The following is a 12,907-nucleotide window of genomic DNA, read 5'->3' as shown; positions in this document are numbered from 1 at the left end:
CAGAACTGAGTCCAACAAGTGTCTCTTCAATTTCACACACGGTGTGATCCGGACCCTATGTTGAGGGCCGAGCCCGTGCCTTTGTGGTGGCAGCTGACACCGTGTGTCAGCAGTGTGACCCGAAGGCCTGCCTTTCCCTGCGTGTCAGGGAGGAGTTCCATCTTCCGCGGAATTCTTTTGCTTCTGCTCCCTAACTCCAAGCTGCGGGGGGAAGCGAGTTTCTCTGTGTCCGTGTAGTCTCTACTCACTTTCACAAGTGATTCACACGTGTCCAGGTTTCCGCTGGTCTCTGTCTGTTGGCCGAGATTGAGATCCCCATGTCCCCCGGGTGAAGATGACCTTAACCGCAGTGACCGGAAACCCTTCGGGGCTAGTCAGGGGCCCAGACCTTGGTGGTCGCAGCTTAGGGACATAGGAGAGCGTGATGCAGCTAGAAGGGACCGGAGAAGCAAGCGGATTTGGCAGAGGCTGGACCTCGCTCCTCTGCTTAGACCAGGAAGACAGCTTTGGACAAGTTCCCCTGACTTTTCTGACCTTCACATTCCTTATCTGGAGAACAGAAGTGATAGATCCTTCCCTCCCTCACGGTTAAGAGGACTGCCTAGATACTTGCAGAGGGTCCACTTGGCCCATACCGAGTGTCCAGTAAGTGTTAGTTTTCTTCTTCTATGAAGGCCTCCTCTTTTAACCCTCAAGTTTTATACACAGGAAAACAGCTGAGTCCCAAGAGGCGAAATTATATTACATAGTTAGTGAACTATCTAGAGCTTTGTTATACTGCCTTCATTACAGTGGTTGAAAGTCAGGTATTGTAATAGGGCTTTACAGGGGGTGGGGGAGGATAATAAAGTTGGGGTCTGTCTAGATTAATCTGAAGAGTCAGTGGTTAGACCTTTGAACCCAGGAGCAGGCTCTTCTGAAAATGGGTATTGGAGGCAAAACCGTCTGAAGGTAATGCAGATGGAAGGAAGAAGCGGGGCTGGTGACGTAAGAACGGGGGCTGAGGTTCCACACACGAGATGCGTGTGGGAGCAGAAAGCGGGGTGGTGTGGGCGTGAGGCCGGGGCCGGGAGCATAGTGTTGTCACAGCCGGGGCGGCGGTGGCAAAACCGGATTTCTGGTGAGCTTCTGCCTCCCCGCATCCTCTGCCCGTGCCCCAGGTCAGATGTAGATAGGGTCAGAGCAAAACTTGGTGCCGGTCGGTCGTAGGTCCACCTACCGGAGTTTAGGGGATTGAGGCACCAAACCATTCCAAAGCGTAAATGAGAATCCAGGTAATTGCTGAAGGAGGAAGTGGAAAGAGTATGGGAATTCCTAGATTTGGTGAGAGATGTCAGAAGCATTGAAATGGCTCACTTGCCAAATTAAGACGGAAGGATTTATGATGTACTTAAATGAAAACCCAAGCTATTTGCCTTGTCTTTGAATATTAGAGAAGGGAGTAGACTGCAGAACGTAAAAAACTTTTCTATATCTCTAAGTAAGTCCATAGCTTTCTTAAGACTTCATTTTCAGAATATCAGAGCTTAGTTTCAGACTTACCTTGGGTAACCAAACAAGTCAGTCCATAACAGATTCACTGTTTAAACTTGTTGGTTACTGGACCTTGGTTCTAGTGTGGGTTCATATCTTTCAATACGCAGGATCGGCTCTTTGGGGATCACTCATCTTGGCTCCCAAGTTGGATGACTTCCACACCAAATGATCTCATGACATTCAGGCACATGCTGGCTGGCTGGCCTTTTGGCGTAAAAGCTTGAGATTGATACATCCACATGTTGGGATATTTATGATTAGCAACTTGCCTTAAGATTTGATTCTTTTTGGGGCGCCTGGGTGGCTCAGTCGGTTGGGCGGCCGACTTCGGCTCAGGTCATGATCTCGCTGTCCGTGAGTTCGAGCCCCGTGTCGGGCTCTGTGCTGACCGCGCAGAGCCTGGAGCCTGTTTCGGATTCTGTGTCTCCCTCTCTCTCTGACCCTCCCCCGTTCATGCTCTGTCTCTCTCTGTCTTAAAAATAAATAAACGTTAAAAAAAAAAAATTAAAAAAAAAAAAAAGATTTGATTCTTTTTTTTTTTAAGTTTATTTATTTTGAGAGCTCACGTGTGTGCACACGAACAGGGGTGGGGCAGAGAGCGGGAGAGAGAGAATTCCAAGCAAGCTCCACACTGAGCATGGAGCCCGATGCAGGGCTTGATCCGACAACTGTGAGGTCCTGACCTGAGCTGAAATCAAGAGTCGGACACTTAACCGACTGAACCACCCAGGCACCCCTTGCCTTAGCATTTTAAGCCTGTGCTATAGGAGGTGACACTCTGGATTCGATCCTCCATGCTTCACAGGGTAATTATCTGATGGCCTCCCTTCAGCAAGCACTTGATCATCTGCCATGTGATATGCGCCCAATACCTGGAAGAAGAGGCTGCTGTCCTCATGCAGCTTGTAAGCTGGCCAGCGGTCCTCTTGAGGTCTCCTTCTGTCCCTGGCAGAGGGTGCGGGTTGTCCTTAAACTAACAGGACAACTTGTTCTCATGCCATAAAGCCAAAACGCTGGTTCATTCTCTGATAAGAACCCCGAAAAAAGCAAACTAAATGGAACATATCTGGCCTGTGGAAGCATTGCTCAATAAATGTCATGGTTTCCTCACATAGGACTTGCAGAGACAAAGTGTCTACCTCTGGGCTAATGACATTGGCAAAGCCAAAAGTGGCAATGCCAAAAAGAAGTTGACTCATGGAAGCGTACATCAAATCACATCGTGTACTTTAGGTATCTCACACTTTTGTCAGTTACACCTCAGTAAGGCTGGGGAAAAAAACAAAAAAACCAAAAAACAAACAAACAAACAAACAAAAACAAAGGGCAAAGCATGGCGATACCCTGGACTTGAATGGCTGGGGCTGGTTCCGGGTGGGGGTGCTGTCGTCCAGTGGGGTAGGACCAAACTCCACAGTGAGGCAGCGATGCAGGGAGAGTCTGAGTGGGAGCTGGGAGGGCAGAGCAGGAAGGGAAGTTGTCTGGGAAGGGCAGGTGCAGTCAGATGGTGGAACTAACACCGGCCCCACGGTCTGTGCAACAAGTGGCAGAGCATCTGTAAGAGGGGGCGTTAGACTCCCGAATTTGAACCCAGGGGGAGGTAGCAGGTGAGCATGACGAGGAAAGGAGAAATATTAGGAGCGGTCTAGTCGTTTCTGCAGTCACTTGTAAATACAAACATTGATAAAAACAGAATTCCCATCTCCGGCAAGACTCGGAGTGGTGGAGCAGAAGCACGTGCAGGACTTTGGAAGAATCTCCTGGTTTGATGCTCTGGCTTCCTCCCTGCGGGTAATGCTTGTGCAAATCCTGTTTTTAGGCATTAGCTTTCGTTTACTTGCCATTTGTAATTGCAGGTTTCTAGTCCTTGTTCCCCACTGCCTGTTCTTCTCTGGTCTGATTGGAAAATAATTGTGCATGTGGTCAAAGATGTCGGCAAAGCGGGGCGCCTGGGTGGCGCAGTCGGTTAAGCGTCCGACTTCAGCCAGGTCACGATCTCGCGGTCCGTGAGTTCGAGCCCCGCGTCAGGCTCTGGGCTGATGGCTCGGAGCCTGGAGCCTGTTTCCGATTCTGTGTCTCCCTCTCTCTCTGCCCCTCCCCCGTTCATGCTCTGTCTCTCTCTGTCCCAAAAATAAATAAAAAACGTTGAAAAAAATAAATAAAAAAAATAAAGATGTCGGCAAAGATTTGCCTTTCTAATCTTTTTTAAAATGTTTACATTTTTTTGAATTTGTTTCTGAGGGAGAGAGAGAGAGACGGAGCATGAGCGGGGAGGGACAGAGAGAGGAAACACAGAATCTGAACCAGGCTCCAGGCTCTGAGCCTTCAGCACAGAGCCTGATGCAGGGCTCGAACGCACGAACCACAAGATCATGACCTGAGCCGAAGCTGGACACCCAACTGACTGAGCCACCCGGGCACCCCGCCTTTCTAATCTTACCCCTAGTAGCTTGCCTGCTGGTGCTCAGAGAGTTTTCAAATGCATTTTTCTAAAGCGCTATGGCATCCGAGGGCATTTTCAGCCAGCGGCCCTAGCAGTTGGGGCCGTGGGGGTGGATGCAGAGAATGTATTTGGAGGGGCGCCTTTGTTTAGACCTAATATTCTGGGAGTGTACGAACGTCAGCATTTTCATGCCTTTAGGTAACTTTAGCACCTCTTCCAAAACGAAACAGGCTTCTTCGTAACTAAGTATAACAAACCTCGTTGGTTACTTTGTCTTCACTCACATTGCAGAAAAGGTAACTGAGGTTCTCTGTGTTTTGAGGCTTGTCTGCTAATTAGAAGTGACCAGTGATTCGAATGAGGCGGTAGAAGTGTCACTGCTGGTCATGGTCATGGGGCAGCGGTGGGTGGCGTGAGTGGGCTGCAGAGTGAAAGACGGGCATTGCAGAGAACTGAAGGCAGGTTTCTGATCTTCGTGCCAAGACTAGGCCGCAGAAGTATTAAGTAGCTGCCTTGAGGAATTCAAAGAAAGAAAGGTGATTGTTTTAGGGGGAAATTTTTTTTATTTCTGGATTCCATGTAAACCTGGCAGTAAAAGCTTCAGTTCACCGAACAGGAATATGGTAAAGCAGGTCTGAGAACACGATTTGATTTTGTACAAATGATGCTGCCTCTCACAGGCTTCATTAAGCAGGGAACATACACATGTTCATAAACGACAGACGCGTGTGCTGGAATATTTATTTAAGTTTAAAAATAGCGTCCCCCAAGCAGGGTCAACGGGTGCCAAGTGAAAAATGGCAAATGTAACCCTTCTGAGCCTCTCGACAAAAAATCCCTGCTTCGCATTCATGTCTTAGAAGGCCAACCATGGATGAGAAACAGACACCGGTTCCCTTTAGAAGTCAGAAGTGGGGCAGAATGTTTCGCATATTCCAAATGGCAGGCATGTAGAGATGTTATAGGCAGTTTTGTTTTGCTGGAACAATGTGTGTTTGTGGGGGTTTGGATTTTGTGACTCCAGACTTTCTTCCCTCTCGCAGAGGTGGGAGGGTGCCATTTGCCCTTCTGTGGTTGGCCGATTTCCCCTGGTGATGAGCTTGAAATGTGCTTGTCAGCCTCCCCCCCAGCCCCCAACCTAAGCAACTCCTCCCCTTGGGATGGCAGTGGGGAGGTGCTCAGGAAGAAGGAAACAGGACAGTGAACTAGGGGTGAGATGGAAGGTGTTCTAGGGCTTTAGAGGAAAGTGTTGAAGAACGGAAGAAACCCAGGCGGCCATCTATGATCCGGGCCCGGCTCCTCTAAGATGGAGACTAACAGCGTGGGGGCGAGTTTGAACCCTGCTTGTGATCCACAAAGAAACTTCTCACCGTATCGGATGTCCGTGTCTCTGGACAACATTTGAGATGTCACATGAAAGCCTCCCCCGCAGGCTCTTCGCTCACCTGTGGAGTGGCTGGCTGGCTACACTCAGGTGCTCAGGAAATACTTACCCTCCGTCGTTCCTGCACTCAGATGACAGAACCCAGCACTGACGTGGTGGTTCCGCCCTTTCTTTACTCCCTGGGCGGAAAGGATCTGGGGAAGTCAGCTAGTTAAAGGGTGAGCATCAACGGTGAGCCTGAGGGTTCTTCGCTCCGCGGGGGCATTTACGGTGTAGCCTATCATGGGGCATCTAGGTGTGTTTTAGATGTTCTCTTATCATTCGGGAAACATGGTTTGGAAGGCCACTTACTGGCTGGCCTTTACAGGCCCTGGTTGGATACAGCAGAGAGTCCAAGAGGTCACTGGATGGAAGAGTAGTTTTGTGCCTGTTTCTAGAAAGAAGCAGACAGTGTGGTCTGCGGAGGGTAAGATGCACGTAAAAACGTGTAAAAATGCCAGTGCTGGGAAGAGTAGTTCACATGGAGGATGTCGGCAACAGCAAATAAAAAAATAAAAGGTCTCCCCACCAGCCCCACCATGGCCCCCCCCCCCCACCCAGGGCTGTGATTCCATCTGGAGCCTTTCCCCCAGAGACGGATTTAACATTAAAATCCACATGCGTCTTCAACAGTCTCCTTACAAGTTACACCACTGTTCTGTTCTCCTTCCCGCCTGTGTCTCCCTCCGTCTTCCGGCCCCTTCCCCGTTAGAGGGACTAAACAGTAGTAACAAAGGAGGAACTTGCCTGTCAGGGCCCACATTGAGGTGAGTGACACCACAGTTTCTAAGGCCTGGGTCTTTCCAACCCTCAGAAACCCTCAAGGGTGTCATTTTGTTTTGCATTTAGATATGAGAGCGCACAAAATGACCATCACCATCAAGAGTCCTTTTTGTCAAATACAGGCTTCCCCTGTTATCCGAAAGCAGAGCGCCCCCGTGAAAGCTTCTGTAGGTCTAAATGGCATCAGTCAAGAGCGTCCGCCATTTTCCAAAAGTTCAAGTTAGCCACTTCCCTTTTATAAAACACCTACATTAGTACAGTAACAGCTCTTTCATAAAAGCAGAACTCCTCTTCAGATTTCTTCCGGTGAGTGAAAACAGACAAGTACTCATTGGGTCTTTCATAAAAGTGCCATAAAATGAACTTTCAGAAAGCAAGGCATCCCTGTATTGGCAAGGGTTCTGGTCTTGGGGACCACTGATAGTGCAGATGTCCGCTGTGGCCCTGCCCTTATTGGCCCTAAGTGGATTGAACTTGAACCTTTATTTCCTAATTCAGCCCACGTGGGGAGACTGACCTCAAGAGGAGCCTTAGCTTCTATAGATGTTGCAGAATGTGCTCATGAGCAGTGATTTGCCCATCGTGTGTTTGATTCATCATCTTCTATTTTTTTTAGCTGGAAAACCTATAAAACCACATTAAAGAAGCGTATAGCATAATCCTCCTTGACACTCAATCTTACTGACTGATTTCCTGCACATTGAATTGGGGTTGTCTGTTTAGCTCTCCGTTTCTTGAGCGCCATTGAAACCACCCCCATGCCCCCAAATCTGTAGGTTTATACCAGAAGTCCAGAAGGGCCAAGTTTAAAGTACTTTTTTTTCCATTTAAGTAGATGTTCCTAGAAATAGCTAAATGTACTTGCACGACCCAGTAATGAAATACCCTTCTTTTGAAATGATTCGAATTTGTAGCACATACAGACATCTTGAGCTTGGTGGTTATAGCTGGGCTTCCCAATGCTCTGTGCAATCCCTCCCCTTGGTAGGCATAAGTAAGGTTGCTAACACCCAGTGTTTACAAATAACATTTTTGTTCGAGAAGAATGGTAACACGTATGCACATCAAAAATGATGATTCTTCAGGGGAATGCGTGCTCATTTCACAGAGCGACACATTTCAAAGCATAGATCTTGTTTAGTGCCCTCCCTGCCCCCCCCCCCCTTTCATTTCAGGCTCCTCTGTTGAAATTACAGACTTGCCTTACAAGTCAGTGAGTGTGACCTTTTATCCAGTCTCACCGAATCGGTGTGCCTTTTTGGCATAGAACTCCTTCACTGCTTCCTCTTCAAACTTCTGCTAATTATTCTAATGGCTAATTAGAATAATAATAAATATCTTGTCTTCGGATTACTTTGTTAAGATGATTTGGGATGTTTGGGATATGACTAACTTCTTGAACTTGGATTTGGCTGTTTTACCTCCATGTTTCTCAAAGTTCTGAAGATTATATACCACCAAAAGATTAACCTTCACTCAAGAATTATTTAACCAGAGTTTGTTGTGAAATTATACTCTACAGCAGTGGATTCTCAAAATAGGACTTGGGAAGTTGACCTGTGTTGAGAGGGACATTGTCTCCGTATATCCAAAGCTTAGCTAACTCTCTTCTCAAACCTGGCCCCCATGCCCAGCCTTCTGTTTCTGATAAAAAATGGAACTGCTATCTTTAGACCTCCTTCTCTGCTCCTACACCCAGGTACTTGCCAAATCCCATTCATTAGCCAGTACTGCTTCTGGGGTCACCCTTCTCCCCATGCCCACTTGCCACTGCCCTCACTCAGGTCCAAATGAGTGGACTTCCCTCCCTCCCTTTCTTCAGGCTGCGCAGGTTTCTTGTAGATTTCTTTCTGAAGCATTACTCGGATCTTCACCACATCCCTGCTGGGATCCTAATGCCTCCAGGCTGGTGGTTGTCACTATATCGTGCACCAGAATCCCCTGGAGAGCTTGCTAAAACACGGCCTGCTGGATCACACCCCCAGGGTTTCTGATTCAGTACATCTGGCGCAGGGCTAGCTAGTTTGCTTTCCTCACAAAGGCCTGGTGTTCCCCAGACCATCCTTGGAGGACTTCAGCTTGAGGGTGAGCCCGTGCTCCCAAGACTCCAGGCTACTCCTGTCTATTCTTTCTGACTTCCTCTGTGCTCTTTGCTTAGCTGGTGCTCTTCGGAGCCCCTCGAGTGATGTAAGAATAAGACTTGGGCTCCTTCAGAAAAAGCTCTGAGTCTTGTTCGCCTGATTCCCATCTGACCCATTGACAGCTATAAGGGTCCTCAGCAGAACGCATGGGGAGGGCAGTATTGCTTTAGCAGAGACACCACTGAGGGATACCATCAATGAATGAGGGTCATGATAAGAGGTGTAGGGGACCCTGTCCCAGGCTGAGGTGATGAGGACCTCCCTGTGGGCTACCACGCTGCCTGTCCATCCCGGCCATGAGTTGATAATGCCTCTTTTCTTAGCTTTCTGTCACTCAGTCCCTCGCGCCTTTTTTCCCTACCTTAGCCGTGAGGCCCTGGGTCTTTTTGGTGGCTTCCTGGATTGAAAAGGCTTCCAATGCTTAATATAAAGCAACAAAATCGCTTCTGAATTTTAATCTGAGTATTTGTTGGAGAAAAGATACAGTCTAAGAAGGACTGGTATTATAGTTATGGCATATTATAGGATATCCGAGTAGTATTCTACATATTCATGTTTTATAAGGCCAGTTTTGTTTAGCGGAAAATAACCCTGGACGTGGACACACGGTATCCCCATTTTGCAAAACAAACAGATGGAGAGATTGAGTAATAATCATGAGTCTACAGTGCAGAGATTTTCCCACCATTATACACACAAAGAATAACTGCTTTATAAAGTAGTGTGTTATAATTAATAATTATGTTTGGAATCATGGCTACAGGTGTTAGAAAGTTTTTGCCAAGATAGAGAAGACTGTGTGACAATTGGAAAATATATCATTGGATGATATTTACTCCAGAAAGCTATTAGTAGCCTTAGAGCAAGTTTCAAACACGTATTTGATATGTAGTAGATAATGAAAGACTTTATATAAATGTAGACCATAGAAGAAGTCTGGAAGGAACTCATCAAACTGGTAATAGGGACAAGTCTTTTTTTTTTTTTTTCCTTAATATACTTCTGTATATTGCTCTTTTTGAAGTACATATATGATAAATTGGTTGGGAGGAGAGCTTGCAGGAGGAGTATGAAGGATGCCAATTAAATCCTAAAAACAAACAAACAAAAAAATACAAGAAGAAGAAGAAAAAGAATCCACCAAAATCTCTCTGGCCGTCATTACCTATAAAGGTCTCCATGTTGGTTCTTCTGCTGGAATGTGTCCCGTTTTTCCATCTCACACTCTAGTCTCTGAGACCTACTCCTTTGCCCCCTTCTTCATGAAGGCTTTCCTATCTACTTTCTTCAAATCTCGTGCTAGAAATGATCTCTCCTACTATGAACAGTCCTTTCTCTTAGTACCAAGAAATTCTTATATTGTAGCGTGATTTCCCCAAGAGAGTGTTTCCTGACCATTGCACATGTAAAGACCCCCCTCTCTGAAATTGAAAAGAAAAAAATTGTAGGCTCTGACATCATAGTAGTTGAGCTTTGATTTATCAGTTCCTAGAGAATGCTTGGTGTTTCTGTGGCTATCTGGACCCACAGTATCTCTGTGGCCCTGGAGGGCTGCGCGGCTCAGAGGTTGAAAGCTACTACCTCTTACCCCCCTACCCCCTTGAGAGAGAGAGAGAATCCCAAGCAGGCTGTGCACTGTCAGCACAGAGCACAGGGCTCAAACTCCCGAACTGTGAGACCGTGACCTGAGCCAAAATCAAGAGTCAGACGCTCAACCGACTGAGCCACCCAGGCACCCCTAGAGAGCTACTTCCTCTTATGATAACTTCTGCAACTAGTTAGGAGTTATTGTGGATAGGAGGTAAACTTTCTGCACCAACCAAGGAAGACCACAAAGAGACGGGTACGCAGAGATACAAAATCTGTGCACCTACAAATGCAGCGAGTCAAAGCAGTCAAGACACGTCCCTGCACCTCCCTAAGTTTTGTAGCTGGTGATTGTTAACTGTTAGATGCTATGTGAGCGTCTAAAGTTCCTACCAGGTTACACTGCTGTTGACACAGAGATGTAACAGTGGCAATAATCTCAGAAGGAATATACATGGCATTTTGGAAGCACAACTGAATGGTGTGTCATTTCCACGAGAGCTGACCCAAACGCAGTCTCCTGTGCTGTCGATGGCAGAGGTTTGAGGCTTGTCACAGTGTGTGGTGGTGGCAGGCTTCCAGTCCTCCTGCCAGACCCCTGCTCAGACATCTGCTCCCCTGTTTCCTTTTCCCAGGGCCCCTCTTAGCCTTGCTTCTCTGAAGCCAGGAGTTGACCCCAGCTGAATGCCCCATCTTGGCAAATCCTGCACTTCCCTTCATTCAGCAAATACCGAGCAGCTGCTCCACAGGGGCCCCCTGCAGGGCACTGCGGGCGTGCACGCGAGGCCTTTTATTTTCAACATTTTCTTCTAACCGCTCGCGTGTCTGTGTCTTTTTACAGGGTAGTGATGGTGCCCGGAGATCCGTGCTACTGGATGGCGACGAGCCCTTGGTGTATTTCTATGATGATGTCACAACCATGTACGAGGGTTTCCTGCGGGGCATACAGGTGTCAAGTAAGCATTCGCGGGATTTGTGTGATGAATGCTTGACGGTTCTCATTCGGCATGAGTGGTCTTTCTGGAGAAAGTCATATTTGCTCCCGTCTTCCACCTGTTTCCACCTGTTCGGGTCTCCCTGTCTCCTCCTGTAACTTCTCCAGAGTGACCTCCAAAGCACAGCAGCCCCTCCAGCTTATCCCCTGGCAGAGCGGGTTCCGTGGTGGAATATGTTTTCATCATGTCCTGCATTTTGTGGAGGGTCACACATATGTTAGCTCATTGTGGGCTCTGACATATCCTGAGGTCAAAAGGTCTGTTTAATTGGACCCAATCCAACATTTTCAAACTTACTTGAGCATGAGACCCATATTTTGAGAAATAAACACTGACATCCCAAGGAAGCAGTGTTCCGTGAGACACTTGGCAAGTGTTGGCCCGTGGGATTGCGCTTCATTAGCAACGGTGGCCTAAGAGACCCCGTGCACCTGCGTGCCTTTCCAGCCTCTCTCTCTTCCAGGCTCCATGTATACCTGCCTCACGTCACACTGAACTTCTCCCAAAACCAGAACCCCTCTCCTTTCTCATCACCCCGTGCCTTTGTGCATTTGTCTTTTTCCTGATCATAAAGCTGCTTCTTTCCTACCTCAGCCCCGGGCGCTTGCTGTATGCCTACTAATCCTGTAAACCTCGTATTGCTTTTTTTTTTTTTTACCTTTTCTATAAAACCTTCCTATTCCCTTGTTTTCATCTCCTACCTTCAGGTGGAGATGCCCACTTTCCCCAGCATCTTGTACCTATTTCTGTACCAGCCCCTCCAGGGAACAGAGGCATTTACTGCCCACCTGTCCCACTAGCCAGTGCTCCATGAACCAGGCAGCTGTCTCTTCTCTCGGCACCTGCACACCGTAGGTGCTCTATTAATGTGTCCTCAGAGATGGAGAGAGTCCTCTCTACTTCCCCCCACCCCTCTTTTTGTTTCAGCCCCTTCATTTTGGCTTATTCCGGGTTACTCTCTAGAAATGGTCTTTGGGATCCACACGTTTGTTATTTAAATCTTTCGGTGGTTAGCTTTTATTTTTCCTACTGCTCCCTAGGCCGTAGTCTCCTGACGGCCAGGGGCCGTGTGCTATTACTGTCTCTGTCCCCACGACATGTTGCATGTGGTATGTGCTCAGGAAGTGCCGTGGTTTTTACTTGATACTGGTAAAATTGGATTGCTCTGTTGTGTTTTTGTCCTGGTGTTCCTGTAGCAGATTCATTAAGCCCCACGATAAAGGGAGAGCATTTAATTTGTGAACTTCTTCAAAGTTGGGGTGAGGGGCAGGGTTTGTCTGTGATAGTAAATACCCATAAGGTACAGCAGCCTAACATAAGGCCACATCAAAATATTTGTATATTATATATATATATATATATAATAAACATATGTGTGTATGTATATGCATGTTCATATGTGTGTGTAATCTTTACCAGTACCACAGAGTCACGTGTATAAATGTTTATATGATTTTCCACTATTAGTAGAGAATGAACTCATCTAGGTCGTGTGGTAACTTACATTCTACTTCTGACTCTCCTCTCATCTTCGGACAGTAACTTTTTTTTTTAGTCACCTTCCTCTACTTGGAAAATGAGGGTCTTACGTGAATGTTTCCGAGAAGTTGAAGAAAACGAAGTTCAGTCTTCTTAACCTGTACTGATTGAAGGAAACTACTCAGCAGATCACTTTGCCTTCTTCCCCCTGCCCCAGAGGAGCTTTTTATTCTAAGCTTCAATTTTCTAGACCACCATAAGATTAAGCCTTTACAGGAGAGCAAAATCCTCTAGATAAGGTAGTTAGGAGTCTGGTGAATGACAGGAGGAGTCAGCCAGCCTGGAGTTTTCAAACCTGGTCTTTTCAGACCGCATGCAGGAAGCCACTTCTAGGAGGGGCCCTCTACCTGCCAGTCAGTGGATTCTTGTCCCCGGCTACACTGCACATCACCTGAGGAGCTTTTAAAAACCACTGAGGCCCAGGCCCCTTCCCTGTTCAGTTACATCAAAAATTTTGTTA

At 47.2% G+C, this 12,907-nt stretch overlaps 1 protein-coding gene across 9 annotated transcripts in view; it reads left to right on the top strand.

Moving 5' to 3' along the window:
- ACSL1 (acyl-CoA synthetase long chain family member 1) overlaps positions 1 to 12,907 on the top strand; it is a 77,341-nt gene that overhangs the window by 25,349 nt on the left and 39,085 nt on the right. For all 9 annotated transcript variants that reach the window (XR_006216499.1, XR_006216498.1, XR_006216497.1 and 6 more), the window contains one exon: positions 10,755 to 10,869. Coding sequence is in view for 6 of the 9 variants with exons in the window: in XM_042982974.1 (XP_042838908.1) it covers positions 10,755 to 10,869 (115 nt within the window). In the remaining 3 variants the exon portion in view is untranslated. The remainder of the gene's footprint in view (positions 1 to 10,754; positions 10,870 to 12,907) is intronic.

This window comes from Panthera tigris, chromosome B1 (assembly GCF_018350195.1).
Source record: "Panthera tigris isolate Pti1 chromosome B1, P.tigris_Pti1_mat1.1, whole genome shotgun sequence".
Lineage (NCBI taxonomy): Eukaryota > Metazoa > Chordata > Mammalia > Carnivora > Felidae > Panthera > Panthera tigris.
The sequence above is the reverse complement of the archived record's forward strand: the minus strand, read 5'-3'. Positions and strand labels throughout refer to the sequence as shown.